Source organism: Gigantopelta aegis, chromosome 4 (genome assembly GCF_016097555.1).
Source record: "Gigantopelta aegis isolate Gae_Host chromosome 4, Gae_host_genome, whole genome shotgun sequence".
Classification (NCBI taxonomy): domain Eukaryota; kingdom Metazoa; phylum Mollusca; class Gastropoda; order Neomphalida; family Peltospiridae; genus Gigantopelta; species Gigantopelta aegis.
Window position 1 is genome coordinate 42,922,487 of NC_054702.1, and position 26,774 is coordinate 42,949,260.

Here is a 26,774-nt window from a genome sequence, read left to right on the forward strand (position 1 = left end):
TGTTAAATGTCAGGCGTCACACTTTTTATTGGTGTACTGTCTGGATGTGTTGATAAGCTGCTTATAAGTTTTATCAGTAAACGTTAACATTATCGGTAATAGGAATTGATTTGGTATATTAGAACCTTTACCACTGGTCCCTGAACCGGAAGGAAACCGCTTAGAGTGGGAGATGTTGGCGAGTGTTGTTGTTGTCTTACACGTGTATATTATTTGTGGGAAAAGACGAACGTTAAATGTATGTGTAAACAATGGAACCTGATTTAATTCAAAACTCTGTCCCAGTTATTGATGATAACAGCTATGGACCACGACTTAAGAAACTACGAATAACGGATAATGTTCGAGAATTGCAGACAGTGTTACGTGATAAGTGGGTCTTTAATTGTTATCTATGAATTTCAGGTTGGGAAATAGTTACGGTATTGTAACGGAAACTCTCGCCTATGTCTCGGTTAAACAGAAGACCGTGTCGATGTCAGCGCTACGTTATCGTATGGTATCAGGTCGTTTCGCCCTTATTCCCGATCACCCCGTGTCGTTTCGCCCTCATGTTTATGTTTGTGAATGATGAATAAATTTGTTTACGTGTTACAAATCAGATATAGGTTATCAATTTGTAACCCTTTATCAACCATAAACACCATTTATATATGCCCCTCCCCTCACACCATCCCAGTTCCTACGGGCCTGATGTATTTTATATTAATAAGTACAAAGACCAGCCTACACAGTGATATTGTCGATAGGACATATTAGTTATAAAGTGCTTTGGTGGGGGTGGGTGGGAATTGCGAATTTGCGAAATTGGCATCTGTAATATCCATTGACGTGTCATGTTTACATCTATGCTGAAGAAGATTTATGATGAAATATTAAAAGGTCCATTTGCTTCAGTTTACATTTAAATACATGCAGTTTTCTGCTGTCTGCCATTTTGGTTTTTTATGGAATACTCTTCAAGAGGGGTGAAAGATTCTAAAATATTAATATAAAATCAATGATCTCTAGTGGTATCTTTAAACAATCAAATAATATTAATAATAATATGACGTCATCACATTTGCATTTATATCATAACATGTTATTACATTCAACGGTTGTTAGATTAAGTCATATCCTTTCACCCCTCTTGTAGAATATTCCATAAAAAGTCAAAATGGCAGCCGGCACAAAATTACATGCTTTTTGCCCTATGCGATCTCAGCGAAATCGATACAGGTGACATGGTTATCATCTAGTATGTGGAATCCATGCCATTGTAATTGTTTTTTCAAGATTTCTGTCTCGACAAAATGTGGGAAAAATCTAACGAAAAATAAAGGTAGGAGCAATTTATTGTAGTTGTCCACATTTTGTTTCGGACTTTACTTTTAAGTCTACAACCTTGTTGCCTGTTAGGTGACTATTACGACAAAATTATGGGTAAAATTATTTTTATATACCAAATTTTGCATACTAAAACCACCCCAATACATAGGGGCGAAACGACTCATAATGGAGGACGAAACGACTCATTCTAAGGGCGAAATGACTCGGGGCGAATGGGAATAAGGGCAAAACGACTCTGGGTCAAATAGGAATAAGGGAGAAACGACCCGGATTCTTATCGTATCTAGTTGGGGAAACTGTAATATTCCAAAACGTTTCCGAATTCGGAAAGTTCCGGTAGGAACTTCAGGGTTTCTACAAGTTCTAGAATTTGTATACAATCCACAAGCCATCGGAATCATTGGGATCAGTGATTTAAAAAAATTCACTGGCTAGCCCTACTTTACTTAAAGGCACTCAGTCACGGATTTAGTGGCCTTATTGGTCTAAATATGGATTATAAATAGAAATTGCATTCATTTGGAATACCAAAACTCGTTATTGTATCATCCAAAACATTTTAATTGAATCACGATCGAGGGAATTCCATGACATGCAGTTACATTTTTAAAATTTGGAACTCTTTTTGTGAAAAGCGTACAGTAAAACCGACTCGTAGTGATGAGGCTATATATACGACAGCCGTGTAATGTATCCTTGAATTTCATTTTGTATAAATGACCGCCATGTATAAAGACTTGGCAAATGAGGGCCGGCAATATACATGGCAAACTAATTAAAAATATTTCATGACAAAATAAAGGCAAATATGCTGAAATAAAATAATAAACAGTCGCAACATGAACCATTGTTTTTTAATTTTTATTATGATTTTTTTTTTACGGAGCTACCGTACACAGTATCAGTGCAGGCACGTGTGCATGGAATTTAGCAGGAGCAGGAGTCTAGACAGTTACAATCCTATAGTGCTCGGTTCGAAAACGGGTAAAATGTTTCCCAGCGTCGCCAATGTGGCCTTCGCCCAGCCTGTAGTTTTTTGCAAAACGTTTGTAAATTATTTTGACTGATTTGCAAAGTGGTCATTCGGTTTAATACATAGGTAAAAAAAAACCAGTGTACTGTCGCATGTTTTGCCGTCAAAAGGTTCGCTTAGTTATAACTTAACCCAGTTAAATCCAGTTCTATGTGCAGGGGCAAGTTCAACCTGCTGTTTGTGTGTGTGCATGCACACATGTTAATCTTGCAATTTTATAGCCAAAACACCCCAGATAAAACACTGCCCCCTCCAACCCAACAAAGGTAGTTGTAGGCTAATAATAATATTAATTTAAAAAAATCTTTTTTGAATGTTTTTATTAATTTTTAATAATTTACTTACATTTTTGTTTTTCTATTTACCCTACATCGCAGAGGACAGGCAAGTGTTCTCGTTACACAAGCTTGGTAAATCGTTTTGACACTGCGGTTATTCAGAGGGATGCCATGTTGTGTGACGTATTAATTTTGAGTCACGTGACAGGCATCCCTCTGCATCTGCTCTCCAAATAGCTGTTATTTGTCTCTGAATTATGGACCATTGACATAATTCCATTATTTTTATAAAATATCAATAATAAGTGGGATATGGTGGTCATGTAAATGGTTCAATAAAGTACTTTTAGGTATGGATCAAATGTATATATATTTTCAGATAATACTTTGATGGGTCATTAATTAGGTCAACCATTAAAGTTTTACTAAATAATAGTAATAATTGGATATCACCTAATGAAGGAAATGGAACTTAAACACACTAACATTGAGGGATGGGGGGACAGGATTTTCATATAATTTACAAAATAGACATAACTGCAACACTTCTTCTTTTTTTTCCTTCTTTTTCACTAGCCTTCTGGCATGGCATTAGTAGTTATTTACTAACCCAACATTGAATATCACAAGCCATGGGAGTCAGGCTAAAGCCCTGATTGGTACATTCAGAAATGTTTCTCAATTTATTTGCGGGAAGTTTCTTAATATTGAAACCACACATATAATTTTGTTAGATTAGGCAACTCTAAGATTAGCTATCATTGACATTATAAAAAGGAAATAAAAGAGAAGAGTGCTGCCCACTGGCCTTCTTGATAAACCAGAGCCTGGAGATTCTGTCATGGCTAGAGCTGGGCGGTATACCGTATATACCATTCGGTATCGGTATTATGTCAATACCGATTTACCGTACCGAGCAAATTTCAAAATACCGAAATTTCGGTATTGAAAAATGGGGTGGTATAAATCAGACGAGAGCCTTGTGTATGGAATTTAATTGTATTTAGATGAAATTAGCGGGTGAGCCATAACACAGGCATGCATTTAAAGCCGAGTATACCAAAAATAGCGCTCGATATCAGTATCATGTCAATACCGAATACCGTACCGATACCGAGGTAAATCACCCCTAAAATACCGATATCGATACCGAACCTCAAATTTCAATACCGCCCAGCTCTAGTCATGGCAAATAGAGGATTCAATATTGAAGATATGCTGGCCGTAACTAAATCCTCACATTCAAACATTTCTAAAAGTTGAAAAACAATTTAACAAATCAGAGTTGGCTAAAACAAGAAAAATAGCTTTCTCCGTATCAACATAAAACATGCAAATAAGCGATTAAACAAATTTCACATATTGGATTCCACTGATATTAAAGCCAATGAATTATTTTATGTGTACCACTGTGACAAACTTTATGCCTCCATTGATTCAGTAGTAAACTGTCTACAGTTATAATCTGGTCTCGGAAGGCCAACCGTTTGGAAAATCTGATGAACATTTTTATAAAATCTTTCATGTCATCTCCAGAGTTGAAAATTAACATGAAACCCAAGGTCGCCAGCCAGGCCAGTTGAAGAAAAATCTTACTTGTCCTTCTTAAATTCAACTAGACCTCCAATTATCACATCCACTGGAATTTAACTGCACAGCTAAAATTAAAACTAGAGTGTTTTTTGTTGAAAAATAACCGTTTGCATTAAAGAAAACCAATGAATTGAGGTTTTAACTTCATTTAATGAATAAAGTAAAAATTCATATAAAAGCATGTTATTAAGTTTTAAACCCATACCAACTCAAATAAAACTTTAAAAAAGAAAAAGAAATCCAGTATAAATAAACATGTTTCTTTACAAAGTACCATTAAATTAAACATATTAAATCTCATTTTTAATACAGGGTAAAAGATAATGCAGTACAAACAGACTAAAGGTAGAACTCTGCATGCTTTAGTAAACTAGTCTGGGAGTGGCAGTCCTCTGTGGCAATGCAAGAGGGATGGAATAAAGTTTGTGGTGTGATGCAAGAGCGGTGAAATTCCCAGCAAATGATTTCCTCGGGAGTGGATGTTCTCCAAGATAGAGATCCGTGGAATCATCCACTATTTTGCCAAATGCCCATTTGACTGCTTTGTTCAGAAATACGTCCCTGATCATGTATTATGGTTGTGTCATTCAGATTACCTTGGATGTTCCATCATTTGCCTTGAAACTTGTATCACAAAAAAAAAGTTAACCTATGCAGTTTGTTGGTAATTTGTAAAGAATTTTTGTTTTAATTTACACTGCACCCCCAATAAAATGTTATTTGAGATGGTATGGGTTCAAAACTTAATAAATTAATATGTTTTTATAGGAATTTTATCTTTATTCATTATGTTAGTGCTGTCAAAATATAGAACATGTTCGATGTCTTCTGCTGCCAGATCTGTTGTTTGCACCAACAATGACTCAGTGTTTTGTCACATTCGATTCAGTATCGGTGTGTTTCTTTTTTTAACTAATACTATACTTGCCACACATAAAAATATTAAAATCGATGGCTGCCCAATGGACTACCTTTCTAAAATTCTTAGTCGCCCATAGCCAATAAAGTCACCACGGGCGACAGGTCGACTGCTACTTTTCAAACCTGCATCACCATCTGGACAGTTGTTGCGACACTTTGTTTTTTTCTATCTTCACAATTGAGAGTGTCTATGTTCACTGTTTTTAATTGACGTCTTTGTTCTGTTTGGGTACCGGCCTCGGTGGCGTCGTGGTTAGGCCATCGGTCTACAGGCTGGTAGGTACTGGGTTCGGATTCCAGTCGAGGCATGGGATTTTTAATCCAGATACCGACTCCAAACCCTGAGTGAGTGCTCCGCAAGGCTTAATGGGTAGCTGTAAACCACTTGCACCGACCAGTGATCCATAACTGGTTCAACAAAGGCCATGGTTTGTGCTATCCTGCCTGTGGGAAGTGCAAATAAAAGATCCCTTGCTGCCTGTCGTAAAAGAGTAGCCTATGTGGCGACAGTGGGTTTCCTCTAAAAAACCAGTGTCAGAATGACCATATGTTTGACGTCCAATAACCGATGATAAGATAAAAAATCAATGTGCTCTAGTGACGTCATTAAATAAAACAAACTTCTTTTTTTTGGTTCTGTTTGGGGGTGGGACAGGACGTAGCCCAGTGGTAAAGAGCTTGCTTGATGCACGTTTGGTTTATTATCAATCCCTGTCGGTGGGTCCATTGGGCCTAATCTCTTTCCAGCCAGTGCACCACGACTGGTATATCAAAGGCTGTGGTATGTGCTATCCTGTCTGTGAGATCCCTTGTTACTAATTTAATGGAAAAAATGTAGCAGGTTTCCTCTCTAAGACTATATGTCAAAATTACAGTACCAAATGTTTGAGTAATTATTAATTAATCCATTTGCATTAGTGGTGTCATTAAACAAAACAAACTTCTTCTGTTTGAATTTCTCGTGAGATGGTTAATGGTAGATTGGCTCATACCTGACAGAAATGAATGATGGAATCAGATTCCCTCCCAGTAAAAAAAAAATTACCCACCTGTTTCCTTCAGTGTTTTGACCACAAGTTTCTGATGTTTTCTTATTTCTGGATTGCAGGAGTTTATATTTAAAGGTTTGAGGTTGGATGTTGGGCTTGTCTCTTTTGGTCCAAATAACTCAAAATTAACACCTGCATGATGGTATTGTATCCAACCATCCTATTACATTTGGAGCTAATGAAGGGAATACAACCCAGTCAGGACCATTCTACAGTAGTTTTTAACTGTCGATGGCCCACAGTATTGTTGGTATAAAGTGCTCCCACTGACAGTAGCTAATGTGAATTTCCCTATTAGCTCAGTTGATAGAACACTTTACTCTTACACTGAGAGCCCTTGGTTCGAATCCCCAGTGGAATTTGATTTATCTGTACATATGCAGCAAAAATTATTATCAATTTGCCACTGTAGTCAATATTAAGTGTCAATATAGTGCCAATTCATACATTTTTCAAAGAATGTATGAACCATTTTAGAGGTGACAAAATAATAAATCAAATCAAACCTGATTAAGATAAAATATTTAAGTTTTGCATCGTTATTGTTTTGAAACCATTGTAAGTAGTAGATAAACATTCCATTTTGCTGTGCGTTTAAAATATTATAATTTTATGTACTAATCCAATGTTGTGTTTGAAACAACCATATGTGGACATATGAAAATTATCCACATCATTTTTAATAAAAAATATTTGCCGAACAAATTTGTGGATTTACCATGTACCTGTTGTTGAGTTCATTGGGATAAATTCTATAAACTTCAGCAGATTTCATATGTATTTGTTCTTCTAGACTGTAAGGAAAATTTTATTTTCCATAAAAATCAATTATGGATTTCATAATCGATCAGTTTTTGATTATAATTTATCATCTGAATGCTATATTTTATTAGGCAATTTAGTTGATCAATCACTGGCACTGTGCATTTAACAATAAACTAAAACCACTTTTTTGTTTTCTAGGTCTACAACCAGAAGTGATTTCATCTTTTATGCTGACAGACTAGTTAGTATTTTCATTTATTCTTTCATATACTGTTGATTTCTTTCAATCAATTCCCCTGCTTTTACTTGCATGTAAAGGCAATATTGGGGAGATATCCCGGTAGAAATGTTCAATTTTAATGCTTAAATACATTATTTGGTTTCAATTTTGAACCGACTAATCCTAGTGCATGTACACAATGCACAATTTAGAATACTGTCTCACTATCGCTATATCTGTTGTAGCAACACTTATTAATTCAACATCTGTTAAATTATAAGAAAATTTCCACGGCCAAAAAATGTGCCATTGAAAGAAAACCCTGAAAGGCAAAAGATGCCATGGAGAAATAACAACTCCACAGCATTGCCGAATGCCTTGGGTAATTGGAGGGGATGTGTCAGTTGGCACATATTGCAATGCAGGGATTCTAGAATTTTTATAAAACCCACTAGCCATGGGATCAGTAATTTAAAAATTTACTAGCCACGATTAAAAATCCACTAGCCCTGCTTTACTTTAAGTCCATACAATTTTACTAATTAATAGTAATAATTGGATATGTCGCCTAAAGAGGGAGATGGAGCTTAAAAATACAAAGTGGGGGTGAGAGTGGGTTTACAGGATATTCATATTTAAAAAACAGACTAAAATGCAGCATTTGACAACTTGTTTTCACTAGCCATTGGGCATGGTAATATTAGTTATTTACTAGCTCAACACTGAATATCACTAGCCATGGGAGTTGGGCTACCATAATCTAGAAGCCCTGTCTGGCATGGCAATAGTAGTTATTTACTAGCTCAACTTTGAATATCACTAGCCATGGGAGTTGGGCTACCATAATCTAGAAGCCCTGTGCAATGCTTAATATTGCAATGCTATAATATAATGCAGTTCAAATTTTATATATGTTACAGTTAATCTGTATGATTGGGTAATATGTAATTACCTGATTTGTTTCAGGTAATATGTGTATTACCTGATTCAGTCAGTTAATGTACATATTACCTAAACAGATCAGATAATATACATATTACCTGGAATATGTGCCACCATTTTATACAGATTAACTGGATGGCTTTCACACCTTTTTAAAAACAATGGGCGAATTTTATTTTGATTTAGCAAAATAATTTTATGAAATAATTGATATTTTGTTAGAAAATATATCTGGGTTTGTGCAGTTTTGTAAGTTGAGTAAATAATTTGGCAAAATAATTTTATAAAATAATTGATATTTTGTTAGAAAATATATCTGGGTTTGTGCAGTTTTGTAAGTTGAGTAAATAATTTGGCAAAATAATTTTATGAAATAATTGATATTTTGTTAGAAAATATCTGTGTTTGTGCAGTTTTGTAAGTTGAGTAAATAATTTGGCAAAATAATTTTATGAAATAATTGATATTTTGTTAGAAAATATCTGTGTTTGTGCAGTTTTGTAAGTTGAGTAAATAATTTGGCAAAATAATTTTATGAAATAATTGATATTTTGTTAGAAAATATCTGTGTTTCTGCAGTTTTGTAAGTTGAGTAAATAATTTGGCAAAATAATTTTATGAAATAATTGATATTTTGTTAGAAAATATGTCTGTGTTTGTGCAGTTTTGTAAGTTGAGTAAATAATTTGGCAAAATAATTTTATGAAATAATTGATATTTTGTTAGAAAATATATCTGTGTTTGTGCAGTTTTGTAAGTTGAGTAAATAATTTGGCAAAATAATTGATATTTTGTTAGAAAATATATCTGTGTTTGTGCAGTTTTGTAAGTTGAGTAAATAATTTGGCAAAATTGTCTGCTGACCCAGAGCTAGCCCTGATTTCTTAGTTGGGAATTCAGACCCGTAACAACACTGTACACACTTTGAGATCAAAACAAGATTTTAATTTTATTATTTTTCTATGACAATGAATTATGGCAGGACGGCAATAATCAGGGGCAGGGAGCACAAAACGGGGGCATGGCGCAGTACCATTCTATTTATTACTAGCTATAGTAAAAGATGTTATATTTTGTTGGTTTTTTTTAGCCATGTTGGCATTAAGGGCAATGAAAAGGCAGTTGTAGCTGGAATTTGCCCCCATGTCAGTGATTTTAAACGTCATATTAGCTAGTATATCTTTTCAACTTGGCAAGATGATTGAAATGGTGAGATCACGAACAAGCTGAATTCTGTCAAGCCTGACAAGGAGAATGGCAGTCCTGGTAATTGCAGGAAGGATGATGTGGTCTTGTGTCATGCTCGCATCAGTCATACACATTTAAGAAAGATCTTCCTCCTCAATGTGAACATTGCCAATGTACACTGACAGTGCGACACATTGTGAGGAAGTGTAATCATCTGAAGCCGATACATTTGGTAATAGAAATATATTGGAATCTTTAAAATTTTATCCAGAATTAATTTTAAAGATTTTAAAATGGATTTATAAGCAATGTTTGTTCTTGGCAATATAAACAAAGCAAAAGTTGTCTGTTCTTGAGCTTGGCATGAGCTTGGTAAGTAATGTTTCCATACACTTACCTTTTTGGACACCCAGTAGCCGATGTGTATTTTTGTGCTGGGGTATTGTTAAACCATTCATTCATTCATTCTACATATTAGCCATACACTTAAGTTTGAGTTGAATTTTGTTTTCCAGATCAGACTTGTGGTGGAAGAAGGTTTAAATCAACTTCCGTATAGAAAGTGTACCATTACAACACCCACAGGTAAATAACTCTTGGGACTGGGAGTTCACCAAAGTTCCACTTGAAGTGGTCGGGTGGCACATAGCCCAATGGTAAAGCATTCGCCTGATGCATGATCATACCAGCCAGTAATTCTGACATATCTAGGCTTAGAGAAGAAACCAGCTACATTTTTTCTTAGTAGCAAGAGATCTTTTATATGCAACTATCCACAGACAAGATAACATATATCACAGCCTTTACTATACCAAGTGTGGTGCACTAGTCAGTGAAAATGAAGCTGCATACGTTGGCTGTTTTAGCATTTTGTCTTCACCGTGGGCCGCTGTATTAAAAATGTTCACCCCTGATTTTAAAATGTGATTTAATCTAATCTGTATAAATTGATGGTAATTTGTTACGGTAAGAAACGTCTTTCAAATCTCTCGATTGGAAATTCAATCTGGGTCATGGTGACTTATGGGTAAATTGTTCAGGGTCTATATGTAAAATGTTCAAAACTTAAAATGTTTTGCCATCAAAACTTTAAAACCGTGTATTTCAACCTTGATCTTTGACTGTTATGCCACCTATTTCGGAAAAATTACAAATCTATATAATGGGGCCTGATTGGGGTTGTTAAAGAAGGCACAAGAGAGGCTGTTCAATGTGAAATGCACCTATAGTTTGTCCCATCCTCTTACAAAATATGTTTCTGGTAAATAATTTTTGTTTGGTTTCATTTAAGAAGAAAAGTAAGAGTTTTAAAATAACAAAAACAAAAATGCGTGTGCAGTTTAGAAAACAGTCGGCTCGGAAATAAATAACTTATAGTAAATTCTGTAGTACTATGAAAAAAAGACTATAAATAATCTATTGGAAAGCCAACGGTACATAAAATAAATATTAATTAAATAAACCAAATTGACAAATTTTCATTACTTACAATAATAAAAAATAGACATGAAACTTTTCGAAGATTAATATTTGAAATGACTTGCTGGTACATGAAAAATGTAAAATAATAATAGTATAGATAAAATGTAAACTCGGACACTAAATGATATTATACTGCATTATTAAGATACAGTATTAAAATATGTTTTGTGACAACCTTGGAGGCCATTTAAATATTATGTAACACTCGATGGGGTGGGTGTATGTCCAAACGTTATGTAGTGAGTTGGTGGGTGGGTGTACACAGTTTTTTATTACTAATATATATATGTATTCATAAACACTGTCACAGTAATTTGCATTCGGCATCCTGCAGTCTCACCACACTGGCATGAGTTTGGGACTTGAGACTTACCTTTGTACAGGAGTAACAGGCAACCGTCTTGAATATTTCAAAATGACCAAGGGTGCCAAGTTTGTACCAATTGGATCCTCAATCAAAGATGCAAAAACCACAAAGAACAAATGTGGATGCCCGACTGCACAGTTTAGTGTCCTGGCAAACACACTGAAACCACAAAGAACAAACGTGGGTGCCGGACTGCACGGTTTAGTGCCCTGGCAAACACACTGAAACCACAAAGAACAAATGTGGGTGCCGGACTGCACGGTTTAGTGCCCTGGCAAACACTGAAACCACAAAGAACAAACGTGGGTGCCGGACTGCACGGTTTAGTGCCCTGACAAACACACTGAAACCACAAAGAACAAACATGGGTGCCGAACTGCACGGTTTAGTGCCCTGACAAACACACTGAAACCACAAAGAACAAACGTGGGTGCCGGACTGCACGGTTTAGTGCCCTGGCAAACACACTGAAACCACAAAGAACAAACGTGGGTGCCGGACTGCACTGTTTAGTGCCCTGGCAAACACACTGAAACCACAAAGAACAAAAGTGGGTGCCGGACTGCACGGTTTAGTGCCCTGGCAAACACACTGAAACCACAAATAATAAACGTGGGTATCGGATTGCACGGTTTAGTGGCCTGGGCCCCGCTCCATAAAGCAATCTTAGTACTACTATCACCGTTAATACCTACCATTAAGAACTTAATTTTTTTTCTACAATCACCAGCCCGTTCCACGATGCGGCGTAGCTTACTATCGACATAAATTACGGTGAAAATTTGCAATTGGTACCAGACAGTTATAAGCCACTAACATAGATGTCAAATTACAGTTAGATGATGATTTGATCATTTTCTAAGTAGGATACTAACTATTTATGTAAAAATGGATCTAATATATACCAAATACCTTTTATTAAACTCGATGTTCGATGAAAAACATTCTAGGCCATATGACCATCACACGAAAATATGAGAGATAATGTCTTATGCATTCAGCAATTATCGTTTAGCAAATAAACTGACAGTTAGTTCATGGATGTCCAATACCAATGAATACATCCAAAATGTTCTGAAAAGTCGGTAACCAATTTATTGTTTAACTAATTCGCACTTCTTCACAAAGAAGATTTTAATGGTTAAAGGGGCACTTACTACTACCGTAAGGTTGCTTTGTGGAACAGCTGTAAAGTTTATGTGCCAGTTGTAAAACTCACCTTAAGTCACTAGAGTTAACCTTAGCTATGATTCTTTTGTGGAACGGGACCCTGGCAAACACACTGAATGGGACGCAACCAGTTCTTGATGTCAGCCCGCATTATGTTCGCTCTCAGGTTGCTAAAAGTTGACCCAATTTCATATTTATGGGGGGGGGGTTCTGACATGAGATGAAAATAATTTCATCTTGCTAGCTTCATGTTAATTTTATGTTCCATTAATCCCTGTTTTTTGTTACTGCAGGTCAGACATACAGTGGACTTCGATATGAAAAGGGCAACTGTGGTGTCAGCATTATGAGAAGTGGTTTGTTCATTTTAGGGTTTTTTGTTAGGTCACCTGACCTGAAAGGTTCAAGTGTGACCTATTACTGTTGTCGTCCATCATGCATAAACTTTTCAAATTGTTTACTTCATCTCCAAAATTACTTTACCAATGCCAACCAAATCTTGTGGGAAGCTTCCATGACACATTGATAATTTTGTTTTTGAATTTGATCATTGTGACCCTCGGACCAAAAGAGGAAAATAAAGCCAATTAAAAAAAAATCTTCTGTACTTCTAGAAATGCCGTAAACGAATAATCTTCATATATGTAAAGGTCAACAGATGGTTTATCTAGTTTGTTAATGTCATTAATGTTGGATTCTCCGTTTGTCACCGGGGTGGGAGTGAAGATTACTCTGATATTAATATTAAATGCTTTTAAACTGTAATTTCCGTAACTTCTCCAAAACTACATGTGTACATGATCCATTTCAAGCAAATTTTGTTTGATGCTTCCTTGACATATGGAGAAATTTGGTCATTCTGAACATGTGAAGGCATTGCACCTGGGTGTATTTTCAGTATTTATGACCTTTTTCTGGTACGTTTTGTGAAAGCAAGACCAGTATGTCAGACAATTCAACCTCTGTTAAATATTGTAGAATCATATCCAGGTGTGCACAAATTGGTAGTTCATGTGCCCAGGACACCCGAAAATGTGTTGCGGGCAACTAGTCATTGTCAACCATGAAAATAAACTTGATAGCCATATTCACTGCAGTCCCTCACGGCTAATAAACAAGCACCCCACTGAAGACATTATTACATCATGTACCATCCCATAATTGACATAATGTAAATGGGGAATAACGGTATATGCTGTCTCACCCTACCGATCCAACGAGGACCATGATCCAAACAGCATCCACTGATTTCCATATATAGCAAGCATGGTTGTTCAGCAGTAAAAATATGCCTGACATTTCATTTTCATACCCATTTTAACCAGCCTCTGTGGTGTCGTGGTTAAGCTATTGGACATAAGGCTGGTAGGTACCGGGTTCACAGCCCGGTACCGGCTCCCACCCAGAACAAGTTTATTTAGTTTATTTCTAATACACCATAAATAATAAAAATTCTATTTTATTTAAGAATTGAACGTAAAAAAAATTGAGTTTCATGCTAGTATGAAATTTTAAAAATTTCACGTTCAATTCTTATAATTCCAAACACATAACCATGTCATTAATGTAAAGCTCTTTGAAATAAAAAGTGAACTCTATTTTCTAAATATTTACTATTTTATTAACACGAAATTCATACTCAACATTAGCGGAATCCCTATGGTGTTTCGGCTTTTTCCGTCAATAGCTGAATGAGAGAATGACAATGTTACAATCATTAATACAATTCACATTAATTTTTTGCATTAAATGTCAATACCAACTAGAAACATTTTAAATTCACTATAAACATATAACGTAAGTAATTTCAATAACTTTTAACCTGTAATAAAAATGTCTTAAGCGACCTATTTTGTATGGTATAATTTATATGTGAAGCAGTTGGTGTATGAATATTTAACTACGAACTGTGTATGGGCGCCATTTTTTTATTACTGTCCAGATTTACCAATTACGACTTTGAAATTACAGTTATCAAATTTTGAGTGCGTGAAAATTCCATGTGTTGATAGGTTTGACATGGAGAAAGTGGTTTCAAAGTTTCCGGAAATAGATGAAACAGGTATGTCGCGAGTTTCTGTGTTTACTGGCCTTGTAATTGTGGAAGTGGCGACAACACAGGATGCTTTTGGTGTGTGTGTGTGTGACTTCAAGTGGTGCGACACAAGTATTCGTGAGATTTGACCGTGCCATGCTCATGTTTCGTTTTTGGAAAATGGAACATTCTCTGTTATAGCTTTGTTTCTGTGGCCTGACATGTGCATGATATGCCTAGTTTCAAAACCCGAGTCGTTTAAAGATTGGATCGCAGTGGCGCGCAAACTATGTGCTGTGTACGTCATACTACAATGCGCGTTACTGCTAATGGTTCGCATGAACTGACTGAATTTTGTTTTTGAAATCGCTTTTGTAAAATACCAAATTCCATTGGAATTATACACTTTTTTGGATCGGCAAAATAGATTTTTAGCTTTGGGATCACAGTGAGACAGATATTGTTTCACGGAATTTACCGGACATGTTTGCGTATCAGGCTTGCTATATAAACGTTTATCATTTGGACCATTGTGATCATGGATGCCACCCTGTTTGTTTTTCTGTTTTGTTTCATGACTTAAAGTAATGTACTCTAGGCCCTTGTCATCTTTTAAAAACAACAGAGATTCTTTAGACAGCTGGGTGTGGAATTCCAAGCCGCGTGTGACGAAGTGAATTGATATCAAGTACCACACGCGGAATTGCAATATTTCGGGTGTTTCGTCACTCCAAAGGTAATTGTTGATTTTATTTAAGTCGGAACTACCCAATTATTGGTTTATGTTTCGTTGCATGCGATGTTCCCGGATTCCATCGTGACTTCGGTTTACCGTTCAGTAAATCATTTGCTTTTTTAAACTCTACATCTTTCACAATATCTATGTTCCTATCACTATCATGCAAATGCCTGTTTAGAGCCCCTCTAATGTTTATTAAAGTGTTTATGGTATTCCCCGACTTGTTTCTTGGGCAGCCTCCTTTTTCCCCCTTCAGTCACCAGTGGTGCTGTTGATGCGTAAAACGACCTCAGTAACAATGCCAGTGTTGTCGCCTCTACCGTTGTGAAATCGGGACAGGGGATGCCATTCTCGACACACCAAGTACGGATGTATATAGAAAAATCTTCAGTTTAGCGGGAAAGAGTTAGTGCCTAGACATGTAAATATCTTATATTTTTAGTTATTTATAAAAAAAATTAAAAGTATTGTTGAAAATGTTTAGTCAGTGATTTCATTTTGTTTTAAATGCATAGGCTACTCTTCTCACGACATCGCGGGCTGCACGATATCACATTTGCACAAACAAATAAATGGATTTATAATTATTTAAAAAAAAGAAAAAAGTTGTCTTTTTAGGTTCATTAAAAAAATAATTACCTTCAAAAACATTCATGCCCCATTTTGTGTTTCTTTTAGTAGATGCTGATTGCCGTTTTTCTTCAATTGCTTTCATTTTCATTTCTGTGACTTTTGGAAACCTTCCCAAACGACACTTTTCTTCTGATTGCACTACTAAATTCTGCTGCTCCATTGTTTCTGCCACTTGTGATAAAAGTTTATCTAGGTCCTCATCAGACTCCATTTTATTTTCTTCAAATAAAGATGAAAACGACGTGTTTAAATTAAAATCTCCAAAAAACATTATAGGAACATCTGACATGTTACAATGTCTAACGCTGACACTTGGAAGTTTGACAGCAGACGATTACTGTTTGATGTCTAAAAATAGAATCTCAAGGAAATTCCCCGGGGATTCCTTTGTTGACATAATTCATAAAGTAGTTCTGGCTATAAGCCAAACATAGTGCTAAACTGAGATTCATGGTGCTATGAATGTCAGTTTTTATCATCACATGATACGAATTTGACCAATCCAAGGGTTTAGAACAAAGGCATTTTTAGAGATTGGAATTATTGCTAAATGAAAAAAATGTTGTCTTTGTGCCCCTCTTGAAGGAAACATTTGGTTAGGTGCAACTCCAGCTTGTCTTCATGGCCTAATTTCTGTTATTAAACCAAAGGCAACACCTGCCATGACCCCCCCACTCTACACCCCAAAAAAGAAGAAAAAGAGACTTTAAAAAACACGTAAAATTTTTCCACTGGTAGAGGCTTTGACAAATTACATTACTCCACAAGTTACCCAAGTGGACTCTTGTCTAACATCGTACCGTCTTACATAAAGGACCGGTTTAGACTGTTCATCCAGAGTTATGGTTCTTGAATGATCGACAACTTGCGATCAACAATGACATTTGAACCCATGGATGGTTGGAAAACACAGTCATGCAAACCAGACTTGCAATCGATTATTTCACAGACATAAAAAAAATACATTCCTGAGTTTGCTGAAATTTTGAAGATGTTATCGACTAACAGACTTTTTAACGATAGTAATTACATATCAAATATATTTTTCTGCATAAAATATTAGTGGCTGCATATTAAATGTGTTTCTGTTCATTCTAATATTTGTACTAGGTTAAATTTCATTTTATTTCCTAAAACATTATTTATTCGTACGTACGTAACACGACTCGTACCTATTTATACATGCGTTAGGCTGACAAGTATAACTCGCCGAATTCATAAGAGTGAAATAAGTTAGGTATCAACACACACACTAATATTAATTCAATTGATCTGCCTACCTCAATAAGAGTAAACTTCACACGAGTGCGATTACATTTTGTATTTGATCTTGCGACGGTATCCTGATTACTTGGCAATTGACAATCATTGTTCAACTGATTAAGCAGTCCGTCGTTCAGTCAAATCCCAGTCTGGTGTAGACAGGGTTAATTAATGCATGAACGGTTCTTTCATTGTTGATTTTTGATCCGGAGTCCGGAGTAGACAATACGGATTAGGCAGAGACTTATACCTAAGAGATAAATGGTAGCTGGACGGGGATTTAGAAATGGACCAGTTTACGCAGAGATCCGGATTACACAGAATCCGGTTTAGACAGAGTCCACTGTATATATAGATATAGATATACCCTGATTATAAAGACCTTACCTGTGCTTGCTGTTATTTTAATGACTTACTACAATAAAAACTTGGGTTGTTTAACTTAAAGGAGAGGACAATTACCATGCATTAACCTACGTACTGAAATGATACACAGTGTTTTCTTAGTTAATTGGTTTATGCTGTTAGTTGCTTCTACCTTTGATTCCTGATTGGCAGGTGTGTATTTGATTGGTAACCAGACGAGCCAATTAATTGACGCTGTCTAGACACAAAAATACATACCAGTATTGTGGAATATTACCTGTCGCCCCTAAAATTGTAATGGACATGGTTTATTACTGTAAATAGTTCTGTAAAACTATTCATTAAGTAGATTTTTCCATCTAAAAACACAGAACTGACCAATTACGTAGTTCCAAAGAAAAGAAAATTATCACTTGGGTATCGTGGGTTGTCATTTTTGCTCCAACGTAGCATGTCAATAGGCGTAATAGTGTAAATTTTTCCTTTGGATTATTAAACAGAGAAAAAACACTATAACCCCATTTTGTTCCGTTAATGCAACTTGAAATATATTTAGTTAAATAGTTTATTATATTATTACGTCATTTATGCTGTTTTACAAGTCAGGTTGATCAAAGAGAAGCGCCTTGTCGAAAATTACTGCTTTTGTTTACACTGTACATACAGGAGATGGTCAGGAGCTGACGTCACTTCGCCCCAAGCTATCCCACCGGACGTCACAAAAACAAAACAAAATGGCTGCCCCCAGTTAGCAGGAATAATCATGGTTTTTTATTAACTCTAAAATTACTACGCGTTTTTCATTTGCTAAAATGTCAGTATGTGTTGGTGGTTCGGGTATGCATCTTTCCAACACATAAGGCTCTTGTTGGAGTTGACCCTACCTTTAATAGTGTGTAACTGTTGTTTGACTAAGCTGATGCTAATGTTGAGGTGTGTAACTACTAAGCTGATGCTAATGTTGTTGTTAATACTGCTTTAGGTGAGGTGTGTAACTGTTGTTTGATGCTAATGCTGATGCTAATACTGTTGGTGAGGTGTGTAACTACTGATTGACTAAGCTGAGGTGTTGTAACTGTTGGTTTGACTAAGCTGATGCTAATGTTGGTTGTTAATACTGCTTTAGGTGAGGTGTGTAACTGTTGTTTGACTAAGCTGATGCTAATGTTGGTTGTTAATACTGCCTTTAGGTGAGGTGTGTAACTGTTGTTTGACTAAGCTGATGCTAATGTTGGTTGTTAATACTGCTTTAGGTGAGGTGTGTAACTGTTGTTTGACTAAGCTGATGCTAATGTTGGTTGTTAATACTGCTTTAGGTGAGGTGTGTAACTGTTGTTTGACTAAGCTGATGCTAATGTTGGTTGTTAATACTGCTTTAGGTGAGGTGTGTAACTACTAAGCTGTTGTTTGTGACTAAGCTGTGTAACTGCTAAGCTGATGCTAATGTTGATTGTTAATACTGCTTTAGGTGAGGTATAGTGTTTAACTGTTGTTTGACTAAGCTGATGCTAATGTTGATTGTTAATACTGTTTAGGTGAGGTGTGTAACTGTTGTTTGACTAAGCTGATGCTAATGCTGGTTGTTAATACTGCTTTAGGTGAGGTATAGTGTTTAACTGTTGTTTGACTAAGCTGATGCTAATGTTGATTGTTAATACTGCTTTAGGTGAGGTATAGTGTTTAACTGTTGTTTGACTAAGCTGATGCTAATGTTGGTTGTTAATACTGCTTTAGGTGAGGTGTGTAACTGTTGTTTGACTAAGCTGATGCTAATGTTGGTTGTTAATACTGCTTTAGGTGAGGTATAGTGTGTAACTGTTGTTTGACTAAGCTGATGATAATGTTGATTGTTAATACTGCTTTAGGTGAGGTGTGTAACTGTAGTTTGACTAAGCTGATGCTAATGTTGCTTGTTAATACTGTTTTAGGTGAGGTGATGGAGCAGGGACTCCGCGACTGCTGCCGATCCATCCGAATCGGAAAAATACTCGTCCAGAGTGACGAAGATACTCATGAAGCAAAAGTTGTCTACTCCAAATTTCCAAATGACATCAACTGCAGAAAAGTCTTGCTGATGTACCCCATTATGAGTGAGTGTGTTGTGCTGTCGCATCAATTTCACAGGCCAAAGGTCCTCAGTCTTTCTTATCAGGGTGTCATTTACTTTTGTTGTGACACAGACCTGTTTATTATTATGCCTATGACTTGATTTTGACACTTCGATTCTAAATTGTGTCACCTTATTGCTAATTATATTTTTAGGACAGACCCGATTACAATTTTTCAACTTAATGAAATAACAGAGGTCAGTTATCTATATATTTGTCTTCTGATGACACAGACTACTGTAGAAATGGGATACCATCAAGGCAAATTAATTAAAAATCATTTCAAGCATTATTTATATCTTCATATGTATATACATGTATATAGATCCATGTATTCTCCACTTTTATAGTATTAAGCACTATTCCAGCCATATTGTAATTTGATATTCTAGTATTGTTATAAAACACTATGACATGCTGTTGACTAAGCGGTTCCCTTTCATTCTGACAACATTGCTTGGTTTGAGAGAAATAACGAGAAACATTTACTGTTACAGTTACTGTAGTAGTTTTTATGTTAATTTGAATGTTACCATTGCAATATACCTTAAGAGAAAATATTATTGTTTCAGGCACAGGGAACACAGTGGAAAAAGCAGTGAATGTTCTTAAAGATCACTCAGTTATCGAAGAAAACATCATACTTCTTAATCTATTCTGTACTCCAGTTGGTACGTCTTGAAATTAGTGATTAGAATTTATTCAGTTATACCCCATACCAGCCTCCACTTTTATGAATAAATTATTTTTTTCTTGACCTTAAAAGAAACATGTTTTAGAACTAACAAAAAAGGTTCTGTTTTTGTGTGCAATTTGTAAAATTGTAGAAACATTGATCAAGGTAAAATAAAACAGCAAAACTTAACCATTCTATGGGATTTTTGTCTGCTCTGTAAAAATGAATATATACTTGTGATCCGTTTTTGACTCTCGTTGTTCATCGTGAGTCATTCATAAACATTTCCAAATTCTTTTCCAAAACTACTTAACCAATTTTAATTACATTTTGTGGAAAGCTTCCTTGGCACATGGAGAAACAAATTTGTGAATGTGGTCATTCTGATTCCCCAGGGATCCAAGGGGCAGGGCCCAAAAGGGAAAAATTAATCTTATTTTTAAAAATCTTCTTCTCTACTTCTAGAAATACTATAACTGAATATATGTATATATGTGTGTATATATGTAAAGGTCAATAAATGGTTTATCTAATTTGTTAATGTGATTAATGTTGGATCCCCAATTTCCTGAAGGAGGAGAAGTTTACTATATAGTTATTATAAGTTGTAGAAGCATCAAGAGGGGTATATGGCTTTTTATGTACCCTCTGTGTGTTCTTTTACCCCTGATCCAAAGGCAAGGGTGTAAAAGAGCACACAGAGGGTACATAAAAAGCCATATACCCCGAGAGATGCTTCTACAACGAATTTATCTTGCCGACATATTAAACCATATAGCCAAATAATCAAAATAACGCCAGACAATAATTGTTAACAATTTATTAATGGAGCCGTACCACGCGGATGAGAACGAAACCACTTGCCAGTGATGAAAAATAGTTCCATCGATAAACAAGTTTTTAACTTCAAATGTTTGTAATACGAAATTGTCTGAAACAAATATTAATAAAAAAACACACAAAAAAACTTTTTTTTTATCAGACATGTATGTAGTAAATAAATAAAAAATATTAAAAAACAACAAAAAACCCCACAACTGTTGCTAATCATGCATTAATACAATAACACCACGACCGTAATTAGGTGGCCGAGTTCTACATTGCAGCTAAAAGTATTGAAATAGTGTATTTTATAGTAAAAATAAAATTAATTATGTATACTTGATTGATAATCAATGTTATTTATAATCTAATTATTGCTTTAGCATTAACTAGGGTGGCTGGAAACTTGGAAATTACAGACAGGGTATAAGAGAATTTGGCTCCGCCCACAGGGGTATAAGGGATTTGTCCAACGGCAAACAACCAATGAGATTAAAGAATTTTACATGAAGGCGAGATAAACATGTTTAATGAAATGCATTTAAACTCTTATTTCTTCGACTTCTTTATCAGAACTATTTGACCAATTCTAACCAAACTATGTTGGAAGCTTTATTGGCACATGAAAAAACTAATTTGTGGATTTGGTCATACACACACCGCAGAACCCACCCTACACCACCCCCTACCCCACCCCTTGGCCTGAAAGTGGAACCTAATATGGGGAAAATAAGCAAAAATGGAAACAGAATTACATTGTTTTGAAAACCAGTTACATTGAATTCTTATTTTGTGATAGTTATATTATTTATAATAATATTTTGTAACTTATTTATGATTTTACTATTATTTAGTGGCTGTAGTAGTTTGACAACATTATTTTAAGTGGTTTTTATTCACTTTGGTATTAATTAGGATTTGGATTACTTAATTGAATTTATTTGATTTTTATGCTTCTGTGGAGTCCATTTTGGATTTTCTCAATTTCCCCCAAAGGCACCAACACCACACCCACCTGGATATTATTATATACATACTACAGCATTGAACAAAGCTATAACCAATGAAATGGGGTTGAATAAAAAATCTGGACATGACTGGTATATCAAAGGCCATGGTATGTGCTGTCCTGTCTGTGGGATGGTGCATATAAAAGATCCCTTGCTACTAATAGAAAAATGTGGCAGGTTTCCTCTCTAAGACTATATGTCGAAATTACCAAATGTTTGACATCCAATAGCCAATGATAAATAAATCAATGTGTTCTAGTGGTGTCGTTAAACAAAACAAACATTTTGGTTGCCAGACTACTTATGGGGAGACAATTCCGATTGTAAAGATAGCAATCTCCATAGAGTAGAAATAATCAGGATTGTTTTTATCAATTCTGGTAATGCTCTTTTCTTTTTTTTAAAGGAACTTTGTAAAATATTTATGGGCATGAGGCATGATCTATACATTTTAAAACGAAAATTGATATTACCTTTTGGAACCCTTTTAATATAATTATATATATTTAATATGCAAAACAATAAATATTGTTTTTATTGGTTATTTTGCAGCTGCCAAACATGTCATCAGTCATTTTCCAGGAATGACAATATTCACATCAGAAGTTCATCCAGTAGCAACTACCCACTTCGGACAGAAATATTTTGGAACAGAATAAGAATTTGCAATAAAAATGATTCTGATAAGACAGATAATACATCGTGTATCGGAGAGGCTATCAAAGAGACACAGAGACAGACAGAATGACAGAGATAATGCACTTGCTTGAAATATCAGATGTGCAACAACCATTTTGATATTTTGTAAAATTATTGTATTCTGTATTATTATTGCATTTATGGTTGAAGACCATGATGTACATGCCTGTTTTGGCTTGTTTATCCATGTAGTACTTATTACACTATATTTGTTCTCATCTTTATTATATATATCTTATAGAGACTGTCCTGATTTTATCGCCATAGTAGAGATGTTTCTGACAAACAGAAATTACACATAAAATATATTTTCTTGTTTAAAACATTAATTTCCAATTGACGTATCATCATTTTGTTTCCCAAACATATATTTTGTTTCGTACGTATAAAATTATTGGTAAGCAAACTCAGCTTGGTCTACTACAACCATTATGATGACCAAAAATACATTGAATATAAGGAAACTGATATTCTAAATAAAACATGGTATTACTTAATATGTAATCTTAGTTCTTGAAATAACTTTATGGGTTGGAAACATCTTACAATATCTGCAACAAATAATGATTGAGTACTTTAGAATGATTTGTGTTATGGTGACAATTATGCACTGTCAACATTTTACTGAAAGTAAATGTAATCTCGGATTGAGAAACTAACTTTCTACGAAACTAACTTTTGTTGTCGGTACCAACTGGATAGTTTCTGATGATGACCTTTTTTTTTTTTCAATGAACAATATAGACTGATGTCAGTTTAGGTAACAGTTTTTATGATTGTAATATTTTATAGTTGAAACTGTTTGCATCGGTAAACAGATGCATATCCAGCTTCCATCTTTTTGCATTAAAATTTTCTACATGTTTACCAGTAAGTGACTGATTTTACTGCAATATTAAGTAGCTTATATCTGATACTAACCACCCCCCTTCAAAAAAAAAAAGTAATAAAAATACATACAATTGGAATACAAAAATTTGGCTGTCCATTTATATTTATGTATTGTCATTGACAGTCATTGCCCAATTGTATATTGTGTCATTCAATGTATAGTGTCTCAATATTTCGTATTGAAATAATTGTTTTGGAGTGGAAATGCATACCATATATCGGGTGATAATATATTTAAAAAAATCCATTTTCTAAATTCGAATAGCAGGAAAAGTATGCAGTTCAGAACATTGAACATTTGTACAAAACTACTTTATTACATTGGCTATCAGGGTCTCCGCTCAGTGTCTCGTAGCCCTATATTGTAACTGCCTATGGCAAAATGACGTAAAAATATAACTAAATGAGAGTGCTCTTCCTCGCACAGGTACTCGAGTCCTGTAAACAAACTCTAGTCTTGCTAGAGTCAGCCTGTGCCCAAGTACGTGTGGAGACCTTATTGGCTATTAATATTAAAATTTACACTTTTATTCATTGCTGACTTCCACCATGGTGCCTAATACAACACATAATGGGCCAAAGCTACGAAGCCTGTTTTTTTTTTAAATGCATTGGTTTAAGCATTATAAATTTATGTTATTTACACACATGCAAGATAATTGGCCCATCATCATCTTCTAGCACAGCACAGTCCTTTTTTTCTCTCGATAAAATACATTTGTTTACTCTTTGGAGAGTTAATTTGCCCTAAACTTTTTGAGATTTTCTTTTAAAAGTTCTAAATAAATTTGTTTTACCTTGAACTTGTGAAAAGGTTCCATTCCATAATTATATAACTTACAATTTTTTTTTTTTTATATAACACCCCTCCCCAATTGATATTTTATGTTAGGCCACTCCACCCCTCTAAAATTATGTAACACTTGTCACTGTAACCACCCCCCTGCTTTTCCTGTCACAGTCACATAATTTGACGAATATTCGATTTTATGATTGTAATTATGTGTATTTTGTTTGGTACATTTATTTGTTGTCCTGTCTGAGAAAAGTGCATATAAAACATCCTGTGCTTCCTTTTCAACAGGAGTAGCCTATATAGTGGTAGCTGGTTTCTTCTCTCTTGACCAAGTATTAAAATAACCTTTTATTGGTTGCCAACTAACCGTAATTAAAAATATGCTGAAGTATTATTAAACAACTATGGTATTCAGTTTTTGTCAGGAATTATGATCACTTGTGAAATTACATGTTTGGTGCAAGTTGATAATTGTTACCTAGAAAGTTTTCTAACCTAAACATAATGTTTCACTATGTGACAGATGTTTTACTTTGTGGTTTTAGTTTATGGACAATGTTACTATATAATAGTGTAAAATTTGAAACTTTAAAACCAAACTCTTTGTGCAGAAACATTCTGTTACATTATATAGTGTAAAATTTGAAACTTTAAAACCAAACTCTTTGTGCAGAAACATTCTGTTACATTATATAGTGTAAAATTTGAAACTTTAAAACCAAACTCTTTGTGCAGAAACATTCTGTTACAATATGAGTGAATGATGTATGTGCATGTATTAAATCATAAATTGTGACGAACTGTTTGAATGTTTTTCTTCATTGATGCATTTGTTCGTAATTTCAGAGGACATTGGTCATATTGGTGGTGAGTGTTTACATCCTAATTGAAATGGTTGAATTATTTGTTTTATTATTATGAAATACGAATGCATTTATTTTTATTTGTATACATTCATTTAGATGTGCAATTTAGTTTTTTGATGTAAATGTTTTTTCATTTCAACTTCTGGAAATCACTGGTTGAGATGTTGTTACAAAGTATAAAAAAATGTTTTAAAACTTTCATGTCAATTGAAGTTTAGCTGACACACTGTTACAGATTGGTGGATATGTACTTACATTCGTACTGAGAATGGGCTAACTTTTTTTTAAACAAACTGGAAGTCAGCAGGAACAAATGATACAATTGTGTAAGTTTGGAAAATATGCTGAACACCAGGTGCATCATCTCAACATTGTTTAATCTTTGGAATACAAATCTATTTGCTTTTGCCGTACTGTCACCACAGTTACGTACGACAGTTGAGAGATTGCAATGGTTGTGCACTATCATGTGTACTATGTTCTGTAATCATAAAAATGGTGTGACTGATGCTTTTGTACAGCACAGTTGTGCCAATTATTTCACTTATTTAAAACTGTTGTTACAATCTACCACCTGAAATATGTCTAAGCTTCAAAGTTGTGTTTCTAATTGTTCAGAAAAGTTACCCATACATAAAATATATGTGACGTTTTAAATTATTTGAGAATACAACGTATAACCTTCCCATATTGTGTTCCAAATGTAATTGATGCTTCTGTGTCATTCAATGTGTAAGTGACCTATCAAATTTTAACTATATTTTTGTGAAGTAAAACTCATGTAACAAAGTTGTATTTTAGTCCTTTGCCGTGGGACTTAATAAATGATATTTGTAACAGTAACTTGTGTATCTTGTGTCTTTGTCTTGTAGGTCTGTGTGAATGCTGTGGAATTGCAACCTAAACTGAAATGAATAATGCTAAAACCTATACAAGACATATATATATATACTCACGGAAAAAAGTTACTGTGCATCATTAGTATTTTTACCGGCGTCATGGCAGGCCATCGGTCTACAGGCTGGTAGGTACTGGGTTCGGATCCCAGTCGAGGCATGGGATGTTTAATCCAGATACCGACTCCAAACCCTGAGTGAGTGCTCCGCAAGGCTCAATGGGTAGGTGTAAACCACTTGCACCGACCAGTGATCCATCTGGTTCAACAAAGGCCATGGTTTGTGCTATCCTGCCTGTGGGAAGCGCAAATAAAAGATCCCTTGCTGCTAATCGGAAGAGTAGCCCATGTAGTGGCGACAGTGGGTTTCCTCTCAAAATCTGTGTGGTCCTTAACCATATGTCTGACGCCATATAACCGTAAATAAAATGTGTCGAGTGCGTCGTTAAATAAAACATTTCTCTCATTAATATTTCAGTGAGACTTCTATTTTTAAAATTAAAAAAAGTATATATTGTCTTTTACATAGATGTACTATTTATCTGTTAAAAGTACAGTGATCCTTTTCTGCCTTCTGAACCAGAAGTGTGTTCTACACAATGCTTGATGCGCCATCGGTGACGATGCAACAGAAC

General features: G+C 35.0%; 1 protein-coding gene across 2 annotated transcripts; it reads left to right on the top strand.

Annotated features, from left to right (window-relative positions):
- The first annotated feature begins 149 nt into the window (after positions 1-149).
- LOC121370578 (uracil phosphoribosyltransferase homolog) lies at positions 150-26,087 on the top strand. 2 transcript variants are annotated; one of them, XM_041495895.1, is made up of 7 exons: positions 150-238; positions 7,170-7,212; positions 9,837-9,906; positions 12,634-12,696; positions 19,305-19,466; positions 20,057-20,155; positions 22,545-26,087. In XM_041495895.1, coding segments are annotated over exons 1-7 (546 nt in total). In that variant the 5' UTR covers positions 150-236; the 3' UTR covers positions 22,652-26,087. The 2 variants fall into 2 exon arrangements, with proteins under 2 accessions (XP_041351829.1, XP_041351828.1); XM_041495894.1 differs by having other exon boundaries at positions 155-373.
- The last annotated feature ends 687 nt before the right edge of the window (positions 26,088-26,774 follow it).